The sequence below is a fragment of the Pistacia vera genome, unplaced genomic scaffold (genome assembly GCF_008641045.1).
Source record: "Pistacia vera cultivar Batoury unplaced genomic scaffold, PisVer_v2 Contig539, whole genome shotgun sequence".
Taxonomy (NCBI): Eukaryota; Viridiplantae; Streptophyta; class Magnoliopsida; order Sapindales; family Anacardiaceae; genus Pistacia; species Pistacia vera.
In genome coordinates this window covers 33,766-51,263 of record NW_022196378.1, presented here as the reverse complement: position 1 = coordinate 51,263, position 17,498 = coordinate 33,766, and the positions used below count along the sequence as shown (strand labels likewise).

The window sequence follows — 17,498 nt, the reverse complement described above, 5'->3', positions numbered from 1 at the left end:
TATATATATATGAATTTGATTCCAATTGTTAGTTTTCTTAGTTGTACTACATTATAAATAGTCAAAGCTTTCATTAAATGCCCTAGTTTCTCACCTATGGGTAGCCCGATAAGGGCGAACCAAGGGGCTGTGTTTAGGGATGTATNGTATGAAACTTACTTTGTAACTTTTCTTGAATCCATAGAGATTGCGACACCAATCACCACCACAGAGTAGCATTTGCAAGGTATCGAGAGACAACGATGATCGATAAGTGTTAATAACTCGACTCCCCGCACTGAAAGTTGCCTTTGAAGCAACCGTGATGTTTGGAATAGCAAGTATTTCACGAGCCATCTTAGATAGAATGCGATAGTTCGTTTGATTTACCTTCCACCACTGTAACGCATCAAATGAGGTATTATCCTCGTCCCATGACAAACATTTCTCCTCTAGATAACGATCTAACTCAGATTTCTCATGTTGCATCGTTTCAGTTGTCCTAACAAATTGACAGAACCGTGAACTAGAATGTTTAGGGCGTTGTACATTGTCTCGTTGAACTTGACTGATTTGCACAGGTGGTTCACTATTGGCAGATTGAGTTTTCGCTGCATATTCCTCATAAAGCTCATACAAGGCATCTTGCACTTCATCCATTTTGGCTTGTGCTTCTTCATTAGGATACATTTGTGGGTAGGCAAATTCCAACATCCTCATTTTCATCCTCGGAACCAATACAGCTGCAATTGCCATTACGAAATTGCATTCCCCCCAGTACTTGTCAAACTTTTCTTTCATCTTTCCCACCATTGACCGAATGAAATCATCATCATCAGAACACTTTTCATCTAGCAACTCTTTTATGTCAACAATTTCTTGCAAAAATAAGTTAGAAGTGGGGTACTCACTCCCCGATATGACATTAGTTGCCGAGTTGAATGCTTCCAAAATCTCACACACTTTCTTTAGATTTTCCCAATCTTCATCTTTTAGGGCAAAGGTAAAGTTATTATCCAACTGAACTAACATTGGAAACACATCTCTGTAATCAATTGCAAGTTTCAACATCTGATAAGTAGAATTCCACCTCGTTTTGCAATCAAGTATGAGTTTCCGTTTGGGTAACTGCAACATTTGAACAATCTCTACAAACATAATTGCTCTAGTCTCTAATTGCTTGACATACAAAATACAGTCACGTATGTCTTGAATGATGGGCTTAATCTGGGAAAGCCCATCCTAAACCATGAGATTCAATATGTGTGCCGCGCACCGCACATGAAACAACTTCCCACCACACAGTAGCTTCTTGTTTCTTCCCAAATTGTACTTCAAAATCTTGATTGTCGCGTCATTACTTGAAGCATTGTCAACTGAGATACTGAACACCTTGTTCTCAATTCCCCATTCAATTAAACACTTATGAATAGTAGCAGCAATCTCAACACCAGGTCGAGGAGCCGGTATATGAACAAAATTGAGCACACGCTTCTGCAACTTCCAATCATTATCAATAACATGTCCAGTGACAACCATGTACTCAAGCTTCTGATTAACCAACTTCTTCTTTTGTATCTCATATACAGTCATATAATGTTGTTTCAAAGCAGTACGCGTTATATTCTCCCATAGTGGCATACCACATTTTTGCATCATGTTAAAACCCTCCTCCTCCACAACTGTAAATGAATGCTCATGCATGAGCACCCAGTTTGCAGCTAGTTCCCGCATCAAATTCATATCAAACTTGGCATCTGAAAATGCAAGTGCAGATCGCATTGAGATATCATCCGTTGAACTGGGTGGCCGAAAAAACAACTGTGTTTGCATCTGACTACCTATTCGCTTCAAACATGATTTCAAATGTCTTGCAAACTGAATTGTGATCTTGGTCTCCGTTATTGCAAGCTTTGCCTTACAATGAATACACTCTCCCTTTGTAGAACCATCTGATAGAACTACCTCTTTAAATTCATTCCAAACCGATGATGTCTTTGGTCGTTTTTTCCTCTGAAAAGGATTAACTTGTTCCTCCTCAGTACTAGGGGTAGAAGTATCAACACCATCACCGAGTGTGCCTGTGGGTGTCGCATCGTCATCAGACCAGGTTTCAAAGATATCTTCTTCTGGTTGCATTTGTGAAGTGGAAGGGTATGTTGGATTGGGGATGAATGACAGATGCTCCATTGGAATAAACAAATCCCTCTGCAAAGAGAATATGTAGTCAAAATGCGAAATCAATTAACTTTGACTTGTTAACTTTTAATACAATAGATGAATAGAATAACATGGTTACTAATTCAGCACATTGTTTTAGCTTGTTCCGTAAAATTTTCTCATGTCTTTGTGTGTGAAATAAGAGTACAGGCTAATAATATGTAGTCAAATTGCAGCATTTTGACTAACATCTATGATACGTGTGACCATTTATGTTTATTTAATTCTTTCAGACAAGTCATTATGATCCCAGACAGTCTATCACCATTCACCACTGGCCTTTGCAGCTTTGCACTGAGACATTTATATGAGATTTTTATTTTCAGTCATAACCAGATTTCTTCATAAACAGAGGATTTAGTTCTCAAACACAACAAGTAGCTCCATATATTTTATCAACACTAACCTCATGCACATACATTACTCATTTCCCAAATCTATTATGAAAGTAATAATACTGAAACAATATTAGGTGATTTGTTCTGTAACTTGACAGCAAAAACAATTTTATTTTAGGCAACAGCTGAACAAACATGTGATATTGGCAATAACTCTTCTCTTAGAGGCATTTCATCAAACAAATAACAACTTCTCTGCAAACTTCCAAAAATTAATGCAACTCATATCATCCATCTTCCAATTTCCAAATACGCAGCAAAGTCAACATAAACCCAGAATAATTCGTAACTAAAGAGAGAGGAAAACAAAGAAATTTGTAATCAACTTAAACAAGCACTACAACAATATACACATATAGCTACGAAAATTAGCTACAAGAAGGAAAAATGTAGCAAATACATATTTACAGCTACAAAAGTCAATATTTATAGCTAATTAAAATAATTTTAGTGATAAGATTTTCTCCCTCGAAGCTAATATTCATCTTTTGCTTTAACTTATTAAAATTGCGGCAATAACTAGTCATTTAGCTATAATGCATTAGCTACAGTAAAACATTGTAGCTAATTAATGTATTTAGCTATAAACATTTCATTTACATAGCATATAGTATCATTATTAGCTACGAGTTTAACTCTATAGCTATTATTTGTGCATTAGCTATAAAATATTGAAATTTGTAACTAATTAATGTATTTAGCTATAAACATTTTATGTACATGGCATATGGTATCATTATTAGCTACGAGTTTAACTATATAGCTATTTTTTGTGCATTAGCTATAAAATATTTAAATTTGTAGCTAATTAATGTATCTAGCTATACAAATTTTATTTTCATGGTAGTAACAATATTTTAGTATCCTTATTAGCTACTAGTTTAAATATATAGCTAGTATGTGTGTATTAGCTATAAATTATTTTAATTTGTAGCAAATAAAGAATGTGAAAATTAATTTGCTATAATCCTTATAGTATGCAGCTATAGATATTCTAATTTATCCCCTGAGTAATTATACTTTTTTTACTTATGAATTAAATAGTTATTGTCAAACATAGTGTTAATCACACCGCTAAGCTCAATCATAAATTGGAACCTTCAACCAATAGCTAACTTAAAAGAATTTTTCCCAACTTATCAAACTTAGTTTCAATACAATTTAAATATCTCGAGCAAAATATTAGACTTTCTTCCACAATATACCCTTCTGCAATAGAACCTTCTGGTCGACTTTTATTATGAATATAACGCTTCAATTTTCTTATGAACCTATACAAATGTTTCTTCAACTACTTAATAACTTATTATAACCACACATTGATTAAAAAAAAAATAGATATATGAACTCATGAAAACAAAATATTGCTATCCGTTTGAGCGTCTGATGCTCAGCCCACTCCATGTACTCACTTGCTACACGTTTCAACTCAGTAATCAATAAGTTGGAGATCAATTTGCAAGTTCAGTCTATGAACAAGAAATAAAAGAATTCATTACAGAGCTTAGCAATGATAGGATTTAAGTGGCTCTCGTCTCCTTGTGATTTAATAAACTGTTCTCAAGGTATCAATTTAATTCACAATATAAGTTTGTTTATAAAAAATTGAACTTATTGAATCACATGAGACTATAGATAGTTTGTGTAACAATCGCACTATGTAAATATTATTCAAATTATTTTTCTTAAATATGTAGAATTTAATTTTCTTCATCACAATTTATGTAATTTATCTTTTAAATGTAAATAATTTATATACATTACTAATTATAAGATTAATTAATATGATAATTTGTTTAATCTTAGTTATGGTGGATCTTATTATTATTTAATTAGCTTAAACCCATGGACCTTATTATTATTTAATTAGGTCAAGTCCATTGTTGCTATTTCAATTAAAAATCAAATTTATACTTTCAAATAGGAGAAAGACTATATTTTTTCCCAAAATATAAAAGTAGCGGTAAAGATGAGCGTTTTACCCGCCCTGCCCCGAGCAGATTTAATTTTTTTAATATTAAAAGTAATTGATTACATGTTTACTTTGTTGAAATAGATTATATATAGACATGCAAATACGTCTATTAAAATCACCATTCATATTGCCTTAAATATTTGATCAAATATTTTTACTCAAATAAATGGTGTCTCTAACTCATAAAAATGACAATATCTCTTATGAATTATGTTTGGTCGTACTTTTTGTTTAACTAGAACAATATATCTTTCTTTTAAAAAAAAAAAAAATTATTGCTACGATTTTATATAGATAATAAAATAATATAAAGATGACAATTGACATAAAATGTTATATAAATCAGCACTATATATATATATATATATTTTTTTTTTTTTTTGCCCCTAACCATTAATTCCTTTTAGGTTTTATTTAGAAATTTATTATATAATTTAAAAAAAAAAAGATATTAATAAATCTGAATTGTTAACAAACTGCCCTGAAAATGTTCAAATATTTACAGCTTTGCCTATATAAACCCATTGGACCCACAAATTGCGCACACCCAATTCCAAAATCCAAAATCCAAACAGCCAAATGCCCAAACCTTGAAACCTAAATTCCTGATTTCCTGTCTGCCGCCGCAGCGCCGCTGAATTCCCCCTCTTCTGCTACTCGATTCCGGACTCCTTGGGAAATTAGCGATCTCCAGACTTCGGCCAGATTTATCTCGTTTCCCATCTGTGACTCTGTGAGTACACCCTCTTTCTCCTGTAATTGTTATATTTCAGTAGAAGCCTGTAGCCTTGTGTTTGTGTTTGTTTTTGTGTGATTGTGTNATTAATTCGAAGGGAAAAGTTTCAAACAAAATTCAGTCGATTTTATATAAATTAATTCGAAGGGAAAAGTTTCAAACAAAATTCAGTCGATTTTAAGAGGTGTTTGATGAATTTAAAAATCACATGTAAATCATAAATAAATCATAAAAATGGATTAGAGAGAAGTTACAGAAGGGAAGCAACGAACGCCAATGCTCTTGGGAGGAGGTGTAATTTCGATGACTTTATAAAGGTGAATGTTATGATCTCAATCACATGAACTGCTTGTGTCTACTAGTCAATAAATAATGAAACAAACATATCATTCACAATAGTAACCAACCATTAATCATTTCATGGTAACGGAAGTTTTCTACCTTTTGATACGTGCTGCACCTTGAAGTTGTAACTCAAACAGGGTAATAGAAGTGAAGAAGGGAAGACGACGACGGACAGTAGTAGTTGAAGGCTGGTCGCTGGTCAGTAGTAGCTGAATGAAGGTTGGATGAAGGCTGAACAACGATGGCGTCTCAGATCTTACAGTGTTATTTGACAGAGGTGAAATACAATTGAAGGGAGAAGGTCTTTGTTTTAAGGATTTTACAACTGAATATCTTTGTTTCAGATTTTAAGGCAAATCTGAATACGCGAGCTAAAACAAATTGATCGATCTCACAAGCTCTCCTACTCGAATGACGTCTTGAGTTTTTCAAAAGTTCGCGAGTAGTTCGAATCAAACCCAAAAAGCTTGACATTTTTCATGAGCTTAAAGATGAGCTCGAACTCGTAAACTACTCAATTTTCGACGAATCGAGCCTGAGTTCGTCATGAGTCGATCCCAAGTAGCTCACGAGCTACTCGGTTCGACTGCACCCCTAATAGTGATTAAGAGTTTAAGAGGGAATAGAGTAGATTTATTTTAAGTTTATTACAAAAATAATTCTACTCATGCAATGGCTTCAAGCTAAACCTGGTAAATTAGGGTAACCTTGTTGCTAGGTTCAAACAAAAATAGCAACTCCCAGAAAGAGTGAAGTTTCTTTGGACCAAAACATTAAATTGGACAATACCCAGTGTCACAAGAAGCATCTGATTAAACATCACAAAGTTAAAACTTAAAACTCGAAACACCAAAAAAAAGAAAAAACATAGAAAATATATAGAATAACCCAAAGTCCGTCTTAAAAAAACCAAAAAAAAAAAACAAAAACAAAAACAAAAAAAACTCTTAAGAGGCAGCAGTTTTCTCCTCTGCGGCAGCTTCAAAGGTCTCACCGGCCACAAGCTCTGGGACCTCATCATCATCTTCCTCGTGATTGTTGACAGCACCAGCACCGGCAGCAGGCGATTGCTTCTGGAACTGCTCTGCCAGCTTCCTCAAGTTGTCCAAGTTATCTGGTCCTGAAAATGATTTGAAAGCAAAAATGTTGTTCAGCCACCAGTCACAAATTAACTGACTGATCAATTGTTCAGGAGAAAAAAACAACACAAAATACATACCCAATTGGTTAATAATTCCTGGGAGAATATCCTGCAACTCTGTTAAATGGAAAAAAACCACAAGTTAATTCTCATGACATTACACTTATCAGAATTTAACAAAAACCCAAATACAGAATACCCAGGATAATCAATATTTTATGGATAGCTCAAAGACATTAACCAAAAAAATACAAAATAACTTTGTGACAGAACCAAATTCTTAGTAAGTAGACACAGTTTTATATATTATAGATTTTCTTCCAAATAAAAAATGAAAGATAAGCTTACTCTTGGTTTGCGGAGAGCCACTAACAACCCATGTATTGGCAGCAATGGAAGCTTGAACTGAATATAGGGAAAAAAAGTTATTAAGTCTGAAAAAGAGGATTATAATTTATTTAACAGATAAAAGGCTTATAACTTGTGTTTACATAGGCTTTACCTTTGGGGTTTATGAACTGAATAACTACGTCATCCTTGAAAATGTTAACTTCCTCAATTGCAGGAATAGCATTCACTCCTATTCTCTTCAAGGTGCTCTGAAGTCTTTTGTCATCAGTGGTGGTTGTCTTGTGGACAGCTTTCTTCTTTCTGTGGGTGAAAGAGTATGTTAAGAAAGAAAAAGAGTTTACTTCAAGTACAACCCAACCTTAATGACGAAACTAACACTTCTCCAAATGAAAGCAAAACTAATTCATCAGTACACAGTTAAACACACACACTGACCACAGGCAACAAAAGGTGCAGAATCTTTACAAAGGAAATAAAGCACTACACAAAGTATTGGTTTCTTCTGCCTCATGTTAGCATATCCACTCATGGACATTTCTTAATTATACTACCCAAAACACTAAGTTTATCATAAATAAAGAACCTTATTTCAAACATTAAGTTTTTTGGCTAGAAACTGAAACTGGATACTTGAGGACAAGATGCATAAAAACAATCATGAAGGCCCAAAAGCAAACAAAAAAATACAACAATAATCTAGTTATCAACCTAATTGAAAACAAATTGTTACACTAACACCACACAATTAATTCAATGCAAGGTAAACTTCCACACCTTCTCATGCTACCCTTTCCACCGGTGCGAACTGCACCAGCCATCTTCATTAGCCTCTCAACATTCATCTGCATAAACATGATAGAAAACAATCAGAACGAAATATATTGATAAAATCAGCCAACGCAAACCTAAAACAAAACATCAAGACTCTATAGAAAAACAAAAGGCAAAGGATGCTAAAAACTCCACAAAATCGAGGTGTCAAGAACCAAACGCGGCCTAAATATAATTGCAAGAGTTTTAAGTTCACACAATAAACACTACAAGACAAAACATAATCAGTGTAAGCTGAACGGAACAAAAAATGAAATTCATATAAGCATGCACATATCGAGATATCAAAATATGAGCCAAAACAGAGTACCAATAAATGATTTCAGCTGAATTAAAAAAACCTAATCCCAAAACAAATTAACAACAGTTCCAGGAGTAACAATAAGGGCGCAGTTGAAGCAGAGGAGCAATACTCGTTATCCACAATGGTGCAAAAACATTACTATATATTTCAACTCAAACCCGCATAATTAATCCCACAAAATAACCAAAAAAACCCTAGCTCAAACAAGCAAATATATTAACAACAATTACAAAAGGGATCCAATAGAAAACAACTTAACAATATAACAAACGAATAACAAAGCAAACCCATAAACCAAAAATCAAAAAAGCATAAAAAAAGTCAAGAACGAAGAATAAATGAATAAGAGAGAAATAGTCTTTAGAATATAGGAGAAAAAACAAGAAGACCCAGAAGGGAACAGAGAAAAAGACGTGTTTTAGGACTACCTTGGCTAGGGTTTTGAGTGGGGAAGGAGAAGATAAGAGAAGAACAGAGAGAACTTGGCTTCTTTTGTTCGCAGGCGGCGCTTAAGGTTTTGGTTTAGCTTTGCTTCGATATAAAAAAGCTTTCTCAGAGTACTTGTACATGAGTTATAATCCGACGGTCAAGATTCGTCGTGAGGTTATCCACGTGGCGTAATCTTAATGGCGTTTGGCTGGCTTTATTGAACTGTGAACTCATCCTCTGCCGTTCGATTTTAGTTGGGTATAGATCAAATCGATCCGGCTCTTTAACTTCTTTTTTCCAGGACGAGGCGATTAAAAAACATAAACCTTACCGGAGTTGATAAGGCCAGTAACGTACCAGGGCACAAATCTCCACCGTTGGATTCAATAGTAATCCGACTGACCAAGAATCTAATAGTAAAAACTAGTTGATAATTAGGGATGGGCATAGGCCGGGGTGGGGCCGGGGTGCCCTGTCTCTGGCCCTAACCCAAAAGCTCAAAGGGATTCCCTCATCCCGACCCGTAGTCCATGCGGAGAATCGCTGAATAAAGCCCGTTCTCCAAACGGGGATTTCCCGAATTCCCCGTTTGGCGGTTTTGTAATTTTGTGTCTTTTTATATCCTTATTGCTATTTTTTCCAAATTATAATATACTATTCAAAAAGAAATTAAATCTATAATGTACACATTAAACATAAAGACCATCATACTAAATTGATAATATATTATAATATGTACATATTACACATATATATGTTATATACATTATATTTATATACCATATATAATGTATAATGTATAATGTATAACTTTTATTTCATAGCATTAACATATTTTATATATATATATATATATATATATATATGGGTCGGGCTAGGGATTTCGGGGCGGGGATAAAATGAGGTCGAGCCGGGGCGGGGCGAGGCAAGACCTATCCCGACCCCGACCCATTCTTGAAATTCGGGACTGATTTTGAGCCCGATCCCGGCCCAAATCCAGAATGATTCGGAGAAACCCTACCCCGTTCGGGGCAGGTCCCTGTTGGGCGAGGTTTTATGCCCATCCCAATTGATAACGTTGCCAATTGAACAAGGTCTAGTCTAAAGCAAAGAATGCTATAATTAGGGGTTAATAATGTTGTGGATTTAGTTAATGTATTAAACTTAATAAAAAAGACCCTAAAAACTTAAGCAAATAGTACTGTAATTATTAATTAGGTGTTAATAATTCAATTAAGGTGTTTAATTTTTGGACATACTTTGTGGAAGCAAACTACAGAGTCCGATCATACGATTTTACTTAGATTGTTAACAAATCCTAAAAAACCAACTTTTTTCTATAATCATGTCAAGAAGACAAACTATCAAACTTGATAAGCTGACAAAGTTTGCATTTGATGATTAGCGCTACTCGAATCCAAAATATTTCACCACTCGATAATTAACAATAGACATTGATGATTATAGCTTTGCATTTGATGAAATCCGATAGAACTCGGAATCTACATGTTAAGAGAGTTGATGACTGCGATATATCAAAGATTCTTGATCCCTGCCATCAGTTTGGACACTGGCAATGATGTGTGTACAGGAACTGGGAACCAACAGCTCTATGTGCGAGGTAGTCAAAGAAATTGAGCACATCCTGCAGCCTGCAGAGTCCGGAGTCCATAGCTGAAGCCTGAATGGTTTCCACATCAAAAGATATATAGAAGCTGCAGAAATAAATAGCAATCTTTTAGCGTGGTTTTGCCATTGTAGTTGATATCAAGCCACTGTTGATCTGGACGTCTTACCCCTCTTAACTTTCTGGTTTTTTAGGTTCTCATATTACTGGCTGTTATAAGTTTGTAACTGGAGTAAGGCATTTCACTTAGCTTCCCAAACCTTCCCTCGTAGAAGTGCCATACTTCTGACCTAATCACATAAAAGATCAAGTGAGAATACTATTGACAGGTTTGGTCAAATCAGAGAATCAAAGGAGCAAATCAAAGAATAGCTGAATTTCAGATGTTGTACCAGTATGCCAAGAACTGAAATGGTGCATACTTTCCATAGTTCATTTTAACGTCATTTTGAACTGTTTTAATGGTACAATTTCTTTTATGGACCTGCATTAGCAAACTGTCAGATATACCAAACAAAATTTCACACAATGCATAAAGGAGAAACAAAACATTACCTGCTTTAAATGCCTGATTGTTTAGGAATCTGATGGAATCACATGGTAAATTCCCATGCATACAAGCACATTGGCACATGTAAATGGACCAAATCCATCAATCTTGCTCAACTGTTTAGTCAGCTTATCATAGCTGGCTAAACTTGCTTCACTACTGCAAATTTCTTCAAGTTGTTCTAACTGAATCCTGCCTTCAACAATAGCCAGGACAAGTTTTATTATACGACCTGCTCTGTAGCCAAGATTGCAGCGCTTTGCCAGAAAACTTTCATCAATATTTGCTAGTTCTCCTAGACTCGGAAAATTACCAATCCTATCACTAGCATATGTTTCTTTCCCTTTAGACTAAAGATCAGACACTAAACACAAATCACTTGTAGACAGCTCATGCGCTGCACATGAATCATCTTCAATGTCATCCTGAGGAAAGCTTGGGTTCAAATTCTCTTCTGATTTTCTAACACAATTCAGTTTCGAATCCAAATCTTATTCCAAGTTTGCTTTAACCTCTCAAATTTGTTAGTTAATGAGGTGGAAACTTTCGACAATTTCCTCCTCCTCTTCAAATCTTTTCCTGCTGGTGTCTTCGGAATGTAATCCTCCTGCTTAACTTCAGCAACCGAGCTACTGAATGAACAATGCTGCAACTCAAACTGAAGCTCACAAAGTACCCTAGCCATGCTCAAAGTCCTCGGCCACCTGTTAAAATTTAAATATATAGTTTACCAACTTTTTGTTAAAAATCAAGAAGAATACCAACATGTAGTCTAAGAGCACAAAAAAGATAATCTTTAACTCCGTAAGTTGTAAATTTTCATTTTTCTCTGCACAAAACACGCTAATATTGTCAACATTTTGTTTCTGTAAGCTCTCAACATCTACTCTAACCAAAAATCTAAGCTTCAACGCTTTTATACTCCATCACAAAACGTAAAAAAAAAAAAAAATTCACGATTAGAAACATTCAGAACAATTTGCAAGCATAGTTGCAATGCCTATAGCACATAAAATAAAATTCAAAGCAACTTTAACTGGCTGAAGCATTTTATCAAACATTATATAAGCAAAAAACAATCCTCGAAACAGAGCATAGAAACTAACTGGCAATTGCAAAGGAGCATGCACTTGACCATATCTTTAAACAAAGTAGGAGACCTAAACACTCTTCCACTGAAATCCTTCACAAAATCACAGCCTTCACCTACTTCTGAAGCAACCCTTTTGAACTCTTTCACATTCCTCTCATCACTCTCCGACAAGCGCAGCATTCTCGCAACTTGACGCACCAACGCATCTTGCTGGTGCTTAGAGAGCGAGCCAGATGGGGTTTTGTGGAGTTTGATTCGGAGAGAATGCGGGTCTTGGCGGGGTTGAGAAATGGTGACTGTGATTGACGGAGGAGGAGAGTTTGAGTGGACAGTGAGATGGAGAGGACGAGTGAGGGACTCTGTGAGTGGGTCCCAATGACTGGGAGATAACATGAACAGCCATGGCTGCAGACTGCTGTTTCGAGATCGAATTTTCCTGCTGTTTCTAGATCGAATTTTCCTGCTGCTTCGCTAATGGAAGCTCCAATACACACTCCTCCATTGCCACTTTCTCACTCTATGTGGAATGGAGGGTAATCTTCGGCTTTTAAATTAGAGTAATTCCACGATTATCAACGGGTGTGTACCGAATTTGTGCACCGAATGACGTGACTAAATCCTAACCGTTGATTTATTATCAGTTAATATTAATCAACGGTCAGGGTTTTATCACGTCATTCGGTGCACAAATTCGGTGTATATTTTTCGGTAACTCTATCATTTTCCTTTAAATTAATACATTCTCCTTTTAATATAATCCTTTGGGTGTGTTTAGTTGGTTCAATATATTGGTGACTAGGTTATATTAATATATTTGATTAGAAGGATAAATGAGTGGATATATTAAATAGATTTTTAAACTTTTCGTCATTTTTAAATATTAATATAATATTATTTTTATCGTTATTCTTTGAATTATTTCTTTTAACCACTACATTTGAAATTTTGCTAAAACAGTCGAACCATACAAAACTTTAATTTATAGCAAAGTCACCTCCACCCACTCTAAGCCACTGCCGACAACCAACCACCACCATTGGCAATCACTGTAATGGCGCACGACCGACGGGATCTAACCGATCGTGCGTCGGTAAGGTTGTTTCCGACCAGATCTGGTCGTTTCTGGCCATGGATCACATATCCATGGTTGGAAATGACCTTATTAGCGCACGACCGACCAGATCCCGCTGGTTGTGCGCCATTACGACAATTGTCTGTCGGCGGTCGGCGATGGTCCTGGGTGGTTGGGGGTATTTTGTTAACCTTTAAACTTTTTTGTAGATAGGGTGTTTTAGCTAAATTCTCAAAGTAGGGGGCCTAGGCTAATAGTTAGTTAGTATACATTTGAGGGCAATTGTGCCCAAAATTGTATTTAATTAAAGGCAAAATAGGTATAAAAATATTACTTGGTAATCCTTTAATAACAGCTCCTGGAGAGGGTATCTGATTACCCTCTGTTTAGCCAACAGTAAACACTATTTGCAATAAATGATATCCGTAATATTTTATTGCTTGCAAACCAGATAAGGAAATTTTAAAAATTAAATGAAGGTTATCCCTGTATTCTTATATGACCTCGAACCAAACAGACCCTTTTAACTTTGGTGAATGACTGATAAATAGTGTGAATAGATAAATAGGAGTCAATCCTTTTATGAAGCAAAAAGCAATCAGTCTAAAAGACTTTGACTTCTGAGGAATTTACTTGTGAAAGTTGAGGGCCTGCAACCTGGTTGTTTAAATCAAGGGGGTCAATTGTTTTTCTTCAGAAAAATGAAAAGAAACATGTTGAGACAAAAGGAGTTGAAAGGCTGTGATTTGTGAATGGTTTAAATTGCTTTTGATTTCATTTTAAGATAATATAGCATTAGCTATGGAACTCTCCTTCACTTGCAGTAAATTCAAAATTTATGTATCCAATACAAGTTCATTTGAGATTCAACAATTGAATAGTCGTTTGATAGAATCATGTACAATTTATTAGAGACTACTACCACTTCAATGAAACTTTCTTGCACCAAAAATTATAGTTGCATTCGCATCTATCAAATATTTTTTACTAGTATTCTTGCTTTCTGTTAGAGTAGGTGTCCTAGAGCGAATCAATTACTGTAGAATTGGCTCTTTGTCATAATGTTCATTGATCAATAAAAGATATTTTATTCTATATCATGTAAATCATCATTGAATATATTGATATATGTCCTTAGAATGGTAGAACCGTGATGAGGGTATCATGTTTCAAATCTTAATAGTGAGAACCCTATGAGCACATATGGTGGCCATTCTAGAAACGTCCGTAGCCCTAGTATTATTCTGAAGTAAGGGCACAAATAATATGGTAAGGCTATCATAGTGTTGAACGACCCTGTCGAAAGGTAGTGACTGATCTCACTTGTCAAGATTGTTTGGTGACAACCTAGTGCAACATATGGGTGCTTGCTGTAGGCAAGTTCACTGGACTGACCCACCAGAGGATTCCATATGGATGGTAACCCCAGTGTCTATGGAAAAAATCCTCTAACGAATGGTGGTGCATGTGATCCTTAGACTTGAGATCACCGGAGCGCCTTGTGCACCGATTGGTGCAGTTTGACACTAGCCCAATGCAGTTCTATTTAGAGCTGTCAATACGGTAGTGATTGGCTGCATCAAGGAGTGTATCAAGACTATGGTGGATCGACAGAGGATTCATCACTCCCGGGTATGGGGGAAGTTATCTCATGGCGCAATTCAGTAAATGACAATGACACTAAAACTATGGACACAGTGGGATTGAGTTGTTGCTCTATCCAGTTTATAATTCCGGTCATTGGTCCAGTAACTGAATACATACATATCGAGAGTAACTGAGGTTGACATTATTTCTATGCCTTGGTCTCGTTAAAAGGATTGGATTGTATGGTAACCATATCGTTGACAGGTAGCTACTTCACTGAATCCGAATCTATCGAGTGGCCATGATGCCTTGCTAGGGGCCAATCTTGGTCTGTGTGTAGTGAGACGATTAATTGGTGTTAATCGCGATACTACACACTACCAGTATGATAAGGAGCCTACGGGTCACACACATAGAAGATAATTTAAGAACCAGTTTATAAGAACGACATTTTCGTCTTTTTCGGGGAAAGGGTATTTTGATAATTTCACAGTGCAATTAAATTTGCTGAGGTCGTAGCCTTTATTTAATTTGATATTAAAATTAAACAAGTGAGATTACGTTTAAATATGTGTTCGTATATATTTAAATAAATTATCATTATTGTTAAATGTTAATATTATATATATTAATTGAATTTAACTGAGATACTGATAATTAAAATTAAAATATCTAAATGGGGCTGTTTGGATACAAGGGGCGTTTGGGTTGGTGCCCAAGTCCATTCCATAATGGAATAGGGCAAAGTATGCACTATATAAGTGCAACACTTTGTGAATTTAAAAAATTAATTCTTTCAATCATTAAGCTTAAAATTCCAGCCCCCTTTTCTTCTTCCTACGCCAGTTTGTCTCTTTGGGTTGAATCAAATATCTTTTGATTTTGTTCTTGGTTCTTAAGGCTAAAGAGGATCTAGCAAATCCCTCTTTAGTTCCTTGGGGTTATTTTCGTATAGACTACATTGGTTCATGTTAGGAAACGACCCAGTTGCACAACGGAAAACAAAAATTTTATACATCCGTAGATCGTTCCTTAAAGCCCAAAATCAAGGCACAAATTTTACAGTTTATGTATAATATCAAGAATCTACAGAAAATAAAATAAATCTAAAGTTTAGATTCATACCCACGTTGGAGGCTCTACCAATATTGTCTCTGAACGTGTTTGCTACCGATCCAAGTATAGGATCGAACCAAGAAGTCCACACGAAGACAACCACCAAGAACCAATGAGGGATTTGCTAGATCCTCCTTGGCCTTAAGAAATCAAGAAGAAAGAAGTATTTGATTTTTCAATCAAAAGGTGAAAATGGCGTGAGAGTGAGAGTAAAAATGGGGCTGCTGTGTTTTTGGTTTTACAATCACAAATGAGCTAAAAGGTTAAGGTTTTACAAATGAACATTTTTCTTTTATAGTAAAACCTCATACCCTATTCCCACATGGGATGGGCTTGGGCTCCAACCCAAACACCCCATGTTGCCAAACACTCCCAAATTAGATATTTTATTTATTTCATCATTATTTCAATTAAATCAATTATATATATATTTAATATATATATATATATATATATATATATATAATAATATATATATATATATATATATATATGATAATTTATTTAAATATATGCGAACAAATTTTAAACGGAATTTCACTTATTTAATTTTTCTACAAATTAAATAAAGGTTACGACCTCAGCAAATTTAATTGCACCGTGAAATTACCAAAATACCCTTTCGCCCAAAAAGACGAAAACGCCTTTCTTTCTTCTTGGCTCTTAAATTATCTTCATATGTGGGACCCATAGACCCTCATCATACCGGTAGTGTTAGTATCGCGTTAACACCAATTAATCGTCTCACTTATGCACAGACAAGATTGGCCCCTAGCAAGGCATCATGGCCACCGATAGATTCGGATTAGCAAAGAGCTACCTATCAACGAATGGTTACCGCACAATTGATCCTTTCATCATACGTTATCTCGACGAGATGAAGGCATAGAAATAGTGTCAACCCCAGTTACTCTCGATATTATATATTAAGTTTCTGGATCATGACCCGTATTATAATGGATAAAGCAAAAACTCAATCCCACTGTGGCCACAGTTTTAGTGTCATGCATATACTGAATTACGCCTTGAGATAACTTCTCCCGTACCGGGAGTGATGAATCCTCTGTCAATCCACCATAGTCTTGATACACTCCTCGATGCAGCCAATCACCACCGTATTGAAAACTCTGAATAGAACTGCATTAGGCTAGTGTCAAACTGTACCAATCGGTGCACAAGGCGCTATGGTGATCTTAAGTCTAAAGATAATGCACCACCATTCGTTAGAGGATTTGTTCCATAGACACTGGGGTTACCATCCATATGGAATCCTCTGGTGGGTCAGTCCAGTGAACTTGCTGCGGTGTATCCGCCTACAACAAGCACCCATGTGTTGCACCAGGTTGTCACCAAACAACCTTAACAAGTGAGATCAGTCACTGCCTTTCGACAAGGTCATTCAACACTATAATAGCCTTACCGTATTATCTGTGCCCTTACTTTAGAATAATACTGGGCTACGGACGTTTCTAGAATGGCCACCATATGTGCTCATAGGGTTCTCACTATCAAGATTTGAAACACTTGATACTCTCGTCACAGTTCTACCATTCTAAGGACATATATCAATACATATTGCAATAATCATGATTTACGCGATATAGGATAAAATGCCTTTTATTATTGATTAATGAGCATTATTACAAAGAGTCAATTCTACAATAATTGATTGGCTCTAGGGCATCTACTCTAACAGTTCAATCCTACCTTGGGTCGGTAGCGAAATCCATTCAGAGACAAGTTG

General features: G+C 35.7%; 2 protein-coding genes and 1 long non-coding RNA gene across 3 annotated transcripts; all 3 read right to left on the bottom strand.

Moving 5' to 3' along the window:
* Positions 1-37: 37 nt before the first annotated feature.
* On the bottom strand, positions 38-2,169 carry LOC116107444 (zinc finger BED domain-containing protein RICESLEEPER 1-like). Its single transcript, XM_031393719.1, has 3 exons — positions 1,228-2,169; positions 160-1,107; positions 38-46 (listed from the first exon to the last, which is right to left on the bottom strand). The coding sequence occupies exons 1-3, from the start codon at positions 2,167-2,169 to the stop codon at positions 38-40; spliced, it is 1,899 nt and encodes a 632-aa protein (XP_031249579.1).
* Positions 2,170-6,578: 4,409 nt separating this feature from the next.
* On the bottom strand, positions 6,579-8,836 carry LOC116107502 (nascent polypeptide-associated complex subunit beta-like). Its single transcript, XM_031393769.1, has 6 exons — positions 8,709-8,836; positions 7,920-7,987; positions 7,297-7,445; positions 7,143-7,199; positions 6,873-6,911; positions 6,579-6,773 (listed from the first exon to the last, which is right to left on the bottom strand). The coding sequence occupies exons 2-6, from the start codon at positions 7,985-7,987 to the stop codon at positions 6,601-6,603; spliced, it is 486 nt and encodes a 161-aa protein (XP_031249629.1). The 5' UTR covers positions 8,709-8,836; the 3' UTR covers positions 6,579-6,600.
* Positions 8,837-10,252: 1,416 nt separating this feature from the next.
* On the bottom strand, positions 10,253-11,359 carry LOC116107542. The gene is made up of 4 exons (XR_004124478.1): positions 10,892-11,359; positions 10,729-10,820; positions 10,506-10,626; positions 10,253-10,424 (listed from the first exon to the last, which is right to left on the bottom strand). It is a non-coding gene; the product is annotated as an uncharacterized LOC116107542 (long non-coding RNA).
* Positions 11,360-17,498: the final 6,139 nt, after the last annotated feature.

Excerpts from the sequence above, each read along its gene's own strand:
- LOC116107444 (XM_031393719.1), bottom strand. The coding sequence starts at position 2,169 with ATGGAGCATCTGTCATTCATCCCCAATCCAACATACCCTTCCACTTCA. Across the intron at positions 1,108-1,227 it reads CACACATATTGAATCTCATG|TTACCCAAACGGAAACTCAT; the intron begins GTTTAGGATGGG and ends CAAATGTTGCAG.
- LOC116107502 (XM_031393769.1), bottom strand. The coding sequence starts at position 7,987 with ATGAATGTTGAGAGGCTAATGAAGATGGCTGGTGCAGTTCGCACCGGT. Across the intron at positions 7,200-7,296 it reads TCAGTTCATAAACCCCAAAG|TTCAAGCTTCCATTGCTGCC; the intron begins GTAAAGCCTATG and ends CCCTATATTCAG. Across the intron at positions 6,912-7,142 it reads TGGCTCTCCGCAAACCAAGA|AGTTGCAGGATATTCTCCCA; the intron begins GTAAGCTTATCT and ends TCCATTTAACAG.